The 7187-nt window shown below is 28.4% G+C and overlaps 1 protein-coding gene across 4 annotated transcripts in view; it reads right to left on the bottom strand.

Annotated features, from left to right (window-relative positions):
• Positions 1 to 1303: 1303 nt before the first annotated feature.
• The window catches only part of LOC126897035 (transcriptional enhancer factor TEF-1), a 35457-nt gene continuing 29573 nt past the window's right edge, over positions 1304 to 7187 (bottom strand). For 3 of the 4 annotated variants that reach the window (XM_050670390.1, XM_050670388.1, XM_050670389.1), the window contains 8 exons: positions 3203 to 3333; positions 2868 to 3026; positions 2652 to 2689; positions 2379 to 2571; positions 2204 to 2266; positions 1974 to 2140; positions 1678 to 1912; positions 1304 to 1612 (listed from right to left, as the gene is read on the bottom strand). In XM_050670390.1, coding sequence (XP_050526347.1) covers positions 1499 to 1612; positions 1678 to 1912; positions 1974 to 2140; positions 2204 to 2266; positions 2379 to 2571; positions 2652 to 2689; positions 2868 to 3026; positions 3203 to 3333 — 1100 coding nt within the window. In that variant the 3' untranslated portion in view covers positions 1304 to 1498. The remainder of the gene's footprint in view (positions 1613 to 1677; positions 1913 to 1973; positions 2141 to 2203; positions 2267 to 2378; positions 2572 to 2651; positions 2690 to 2867; positions 3027 to 3202; positions 3334 to 7187) is intronic. The other variant, XM_050670391.1, reaches the window with a different exon arrangement.

The following is a 7187-nucleotide window of genomic DNA, read 5'->3' as shown; positions in this document are numbered from 1 at the left end:
AAAAAAAAAAAAAAAAAAAAAAAAAAAAAAAAACAAACAATGTCTAGTTGAGGACATTAGTATAAAAAAATAACTGGATAAGAAAATGTTGCTCAAAACAAAAAACATTTAATAAAATATTCATTTCAGTTGAGCTTTATGCAAATTAAGGTATAAAAAAAAAAATTAAGAAATATCAAAAAATAAATAATTTTTTATTCATTTCAAAGAAGTGTACAAAAGCAATTAAATAAGCATTTGTACACAACACACATTTTGACTAATGAACACAAAAAAATTATTTTAAATTATTTAAGGCAAAAAAAATTATAATTTGAAGAAAAATAGGTTCAACTTAAAATTTTAAATATATAAATAAAATATAAAATATACAAAATAATATTATTAAAACATTTATAACATTGCACATTAACAAAAAATAATATGCTTAAGTGAATCATGAATACTGATAAAAGCTGTCAATGGTTACCAAGAGCAACTTCAAATTCTAATAAGTTTAACGCAGTAAAATGAATTAAAACACCATTAAAATTATGGGTAAAAATATTATCATACATTTATTTTAAGTAGAAAATTTAAGTTTGGATTCTATTTTCACTGGATTATATTAATATAAATAATAAAAAGTAAAATTATTAAAGCAAAATTTGTATTGGTAACAATTCATTTTAATTTATTGTAATTGAAATTTTACTTTAATTGATCTATGTCAATTGTTTTTTTATTAAATATCAATATTGTTATTAGTATCCGTACAAAAAGAAAATATATAAAATACAAATATAACTTAATATGTTTTTCTAAATAAAATTTTCAATAAAATAAAACGATTAATATTTAAATAATTATCATTATTTTTATTTTTATTTAATCAATTTCAAACAGATTGTTTGAGAATAATTTCAGAGATCAAATGAAATCATTTCTATGTATAATATAATTTTACAGAAAAATAAACTAAAAAAATTNAATTATTCTACATAAATACATATTAATTCTTTTCTATACATTATAAATTGCAACAGGATTCAGTCGACCTATTTATTAAGTACAAATTTATGTTTTGAATACTTAATATTTTTTTTAGTGTCAATTTTATTTAAATTTCTTGGGTCGTTTCACGGTTAATAGTATAAATGCTCATATAATATTATATTCAAATAATAGTAATAATAATATTTTTCAATTTAAAATTAATTGAAAGTAAAAAAAAGCTAATTAAAAAAAAAAAAAAATTGGTAAAAATCAAATGATAAAATCAATTTAAAATAATTCACAATAACTTATCAATAATAATGTTGAATATATAACTTTTTTACAATAAAATAATTAATATTACTTTTAGGTAAACATTACCTATGTAAGAATATAATTTGTTTGGCATTAAAAATAAAAAAAACAACTAGTTATTTATTAGCAACACAATTAGTATGACTCAAAAGAAGGATCGACTGAAACCCAATCGACATCAAGTGATACAACTGCAGATTATTTGTACTTAGTCTTTAACAAGTCTGTACATATGATGTTGTGCACCATGTTCAGATGTAGATACTTCAAAGACGTATGCAATGCAAAGTAAAGTCTCTTGAGTTTCTCGATTGGTAACCACCTATTTAAAAAACATTTTAATTTATGATTTATAAAAAATAATAAATTTTAATTTTAAAATATTACTTGTAGTATAGTAAAGTTTTCCAGCACTGAATTCATCATGTATTTTTCAGGTAAATGTTTAAGTTTGTGTATAAAATTAATCATGTACTCGCACATTGGTGACCTATGTATACGATAGATAAAACGTCCATTTTCAAATCTTGCATATTCTGTTTCTACCTTTTCAACTACTTGTTTTCCAAAAGAGCACACTTTGGTGGAACACGTTATGGTCATGTTCTCAGTGCTCTCATATCTATTGAATAATTATATTTGTAAGTATCTAATTATAATTATTTAATTATAAATTTACTTACTGGCTAGTGACTCCATAAAAAGCACCAGCTTCGTCATGAATATTTGAATTGAGATCAGCCCAAAATTTGACAAGGAAAAATGCATTTTGTGGACCTTTATCATATAATTCTTTAAGGCCACCCTTCTTTTCAGGAAACTTGTCATAGATTTGTCTTACATCTACTGACTAAAAAATATAACAACAAATTTTAATTAAATTAGAGGCTTAAAAATCAAGATGTTAACTTACCTCTAGTAATGGGTCTGAGTAGCCGACAGGTCCTCCAATATGAACAAATAGATGTTTTTGATACTACATATAAACAGTTTTTAGTTAGATAGTTTAATTAATTTAAAAAAAATTCAAAAGTTCTGTAGAGTTTATATATTTTTAATAGTTATAAATTTAATAAAGAACCACTTACAATTTCAGGTTCACGTTGATGTTCCATGAATGCAGAAAACTCTACCAATCGCAATTTGTGTGTGGCTATGGCTCGTCCATCCCAAGGTGGTACACTTGGTGGTTGAATTTCAGATGACACAGTTGTGGATGGTGGAGGTTTGAGTCCTGTTGATCCACTTCCAGCAGGATATCCTTGAGCGAATGGCTTGACACTATGAATATAATTTAAAAATTAGTCTTAAGAAGCTCACTAAGCAATGGTGGTAAAATAAAATTAGTATGTTATACTTACTCTTGTGAAGTGCCTGGCTGCAGTCCAGGTTGCCAAAACTAAAACAAAGGCAGAAAACAAGATTAATATAGATGTGAAGGTATAAATAAAAGCTCTAGCGTTTTTAAGCAAAAATTCAAAAGCTAAGCGTCGACGTCAAAGGCTATTAAGTTTAATTTTTTTAATTATTAAGAGGTAGCGTGCGTTGGGAGCGTTGTGTAGTATATTACTACTCACCGGCGGGGGCGGTGCACCGGGCGGGTATGAAGTTAAGCTGGCCAGTCCCTTGGTGTGTATGGCTGCGACTGTTGCTGACGCTGATACGATCTGAGCACTGGACATGGCTGACATAGTCTGCAAAGCCTTTTCCTTGGCCGCGTGCTCTGTAGGCACCACCTATAGCCCCACAACACACGTTACACTCTACCTCTAACACACTTATAAAGTATAACATACACACATAATAACTAAAACCAAAATTATACTCGTTGGATTTAGAAGGATACAAAACATGTACCGTTATAATGTGTAAGAAAATTTTTAAGAAGTTTAAAAATAATAAAAAAACTCACCACTTTGAGTTTGGCTTGTATCTCGCGAAGTTTTCGTCGAGCCAAAACTTGAATGTGAGAACTAACTTGTTTTCGCGTCCTTGTCTTTCCCGTTCGCAATTTTATGTACCTTGCAATAAGTTCATTTCGACCTGAAGCATTAAACATTGTCTTTAAGTACTATTTATATTTCTTTAATACATTGTTTATGAATACTTCTAAGTACTTCATCTTATCTAATGTAATTATTCACACGGTATGTGAATTAATAATTCATATAGTTTAAAAAGGGTATATGGGTTTTTATTTCTATTAAACATATGATTTTTTTAAAATTCTATTATGATTATTGTATTCGCTAATAAATCTCTACAGGCATATAAAATAGAACAATTTAAAATTTATAAAAATGGGGGTAACTGTTGGTTGGGGTGTCAATTTGAGAAAAAAAAAAAATGTGATGATTTTGTTTTGACAGTACAAAATAACTTAGTTTGTAATTTATCTATAGTGAGTAAGAATATTACAAAACTAGAACGTGACAAAACAACACATAAGGTGCGACGCTAAGTAGCAGTGAAACATTTGTATAAACACTCACACACGCACTCGTAGGTCACGAGGAATACAGTTATCAATCTTTATTTTGGTTAAATAATTCACGTTGTTTAAACAAATAACAATAAATAATAATGGTGACAATTGGTCAACAACGAGCGAGACAAATTACTCAACAAAAGTAGCATGGGATAAATCTCATGAGTTGTAATGTATTCAGCATATTTAAGGAGACACTCAAATTAAATATCCAACGATTTTTCATAGTTGGTAATAAACGGATTATTAACGCGATAGCCATAAAATTGTACGACAATAATTTTCGCCGAGAAAAGTGAGTAATTGTGTCGTTTAATTTTAAACTCGTACGCATTTATTTATTTTTTAATGAACGGTGAGCCAAATTTAGTGACAACCGCATATAACGCGAATCACGATTTGCGATGACGAAGGTGATGTCAGCGTGGGAGAAAGATGTGTTTTAACGAAAAACGGGTCAAACCGAAAGTAAAACTGTACTACTAGTTTGCCACAATAGCCTTTAATTATAACTATGAGAGCAGAGTAATAATATATTACAATATGTACTGACGGACTTCGTGCGGCCGATTAAACTCGGTGCATATAAAAAATAAACTATCCACACAGCGATCGGCGTGCGTCCATTGGTGTTGCGTGGGATACACGCCACTTTATAGATGTGGTCACGGCGGTTTACAGGTTGACACAATACCGTGTCATCGCGTGTGCATTGTGTATACATATAGATGTATAATTTTTTTTTTTCATCCATTTTACGCATTAGTTCATAACCGCCATGGTCGTGTACTGAGCAAGTTTTCAATAGTACAATACTACGGTGCGCGTCGTTATTTTCTATTATTATTATGACTACTAGACTTTTCAAAACTAGGACTAGGTGGTGGTACACGTCATCACCATCATAATCATCACAGTAGTTATGACATTGACAACGACGACACACGACCACCACCGTTATTGTCAAAGGTGAACGCTCCGCATGGTTCCTTCTCCAATGTGATGCGAATGCTCATATGCAGGGGCGCTGGAACTGTTTTTTACACGGGGGAGGCAAAAATTTAATGATTAACACTATGTCCCTTTGATTGTTACTAAGCTAAAAGCGGGTTAAGCTATTTTTTGGTGGATTTTAGTGGTCATATAAAAAAATTCGGTAATTTATAAACTTTACTCTTAATAATTTTAATTAATTTTACCCTGATGTGTGCATTTATTTACGTCAAAAGATCACAAATCGTATCTAGTTGAAGACATTACCCTAAAAAATTGAAAAATTGTCCCTCGTTCCCCGTAAATGGTGAAAGTCCCCTAAAAATTACAATTTTTAAAATCAGTAAATTTCGACATTTTTTACTCTTTTTTTCTAAACATTGTCATAATTCGTATAAAAAATCAATGTTATTTTGGAGCTTAAAACTTCCATAACTTATTGAATAATAAACGAACCAAAATATTTTTTTTATATTGAAACCTTATGCGTTTTTCTTTTATATGATATAATATTTTTGAAAATCTGATCCTTTACCTGCCCATAGGGGATGATTCAAAATAGCAACTTTTTTACAAAACTCAACTTTTTCAACTTAAGTTTTAAAAATGTTCCGGAAACACTGCATTTAAAATTTAAGCTTATGTAATGAACTTTAGATTAAAAAATATGCTATTTTTATGTTCAAATTTATTTATTTATTTATTTTGTTCATTTTAAAATACCTTATAAGGGTTTGCCATAGTAATGAGTTCATTAATAAATATAAAATTTACATGAATCAAACTTACATTAAATATAAATTTATACTTATTTTGATATTTTGGCCTCTTCAAAGTTAAGAAAATTTTTTTTGAAAACTTGAAAAATTGTATAAAAAGTATAACTTTTTCAACTTAACTTTTGAAAATTTGCGTCTTTTAAATATATAATTAAATAAAGCTAATTCTATGTACTACACCCAAAGAAAAACCTCAATCAAAATTGAAAGAGAAATTTTATCAAGGGTTTATGATAATGTTTTATTAATACGAATAAAATAACTATTCTTATAAATAATTATTGTTCAAGACAAGAAAAAAAAATATCATATTGATAAATATATCATTGATTCAATAGTAATGATATATTTATCAAATTGAACAATGAATTTATTATATAGATCGAGGTTTTTCTCTAGGTGTAGAAATTAAAAAAAAAAAAAATTGTACTAATGACCTATTTTGTATATACAAATTGCAGTCGAAGTAGAACAAAAAATAAGAGTTAATTTTGTTTTAGGAATAATCCACCAATTTCTTAAAATTAAACACTATCAACAGATTTTCATCGAAGCGTTTCTTATGATAGTGATTTTAATCACTGTCAAATATCCATACTGTCCCACGATTTCACTGTGCTACCGTTTTTTTGATATTCAACTTGAGTTAGGTAAATTCATTAACACTTTTTAATCCTAAAATCTGAATAGCTAAATAATTAAGTATGGTAGTGTTATATTAATTTACGATTCATTGTATTTTTTTTTGTCAGATTCTATTGGGGAGGGGCATAATGATAATTTTCCCCCCTCGTATTTTGACCAAGGGGACAACAACTGCCTCCCACCCACCGGTCCGGCACCACTGCTCATATGTATTGTGTTTATATTCACTTATAATTATCCTCTTTGAAATTAAAAACATTTAATTTGTATCGAATTTCAATTCCTTTAGAGGAACATTTGTAATTTTAGTACTTTTAAACTTTTTTAAGATTATGAAGCATAATGATGAAAACTGATAATTGAATAATAGTTGGTTTAACTTGCAATGAATGATTGATCGAAAAACTAATCAATTGAATGGTTCGGTAGCTCTCAAATGACGGAAACAAATTTTACCGGTAAATGTTAACTTCAAATAAATATTAAGGATGCAATTTTCAGTAAATTGAATAACAACTATCCGCCGAGTAACTAATTAACAAATGGCGCTCGAAAATCTCATTGTAGAGGGCAACTTGAATCAATAAGATACTATCGCACAACGAGAAAACGAACTATGTAATCAATAAAAAATAAAGTAACGATTACAATATTTATTTATTAATTTTATGCTTGTTGGCAAGTGACCTAAATTTAGTTATAATAATGTCACCGAAGGTTATCAATTATTGACCATGATAACTCTGTTATTTTTTGTCTGGAGAAAACTGTGTACTACAATCGAACTCCAACAAAACAGATAACGGAGATCTTTTTTTTAACATAAAATTCGAATTAATTTGACTAGGTTGTGTTTTCATCGTTGAGAGACTTATCCGGACTAGTGTTAATAAGTAAACTATAATGATTTTTAAATTGCCAGAGAACTAGTTTCTACTTGCCACTTTTTTTTAAGTGTACAATTTATAAACAGGTAATTTGGTCTTCTGAGT

The sequence above is a fragment of the Daktulosphaira vitifoliae genome, unplaced genomic scaffold (genome assembly GCF_025091365.1).
Source record: "Daktulosphaira vitifoliae isolate Bord-2020 unplaced genomic scaffold, ASM2509136v1 Scaffold_1, whole genome shotgun sequence".
Lineage (NCBI taxonomy): Eukaryota > Metazoa > Arthropoda > Insecta > Hemiptera > Phylloxeridae > Daktulosphaira > Daktulosphaira vitifoliae.
The sequence above is the reverse complement of the archived record's forward strand: the minus strand, read 5'-3'. Positions and strand labels throughout refer to the sequence as shown.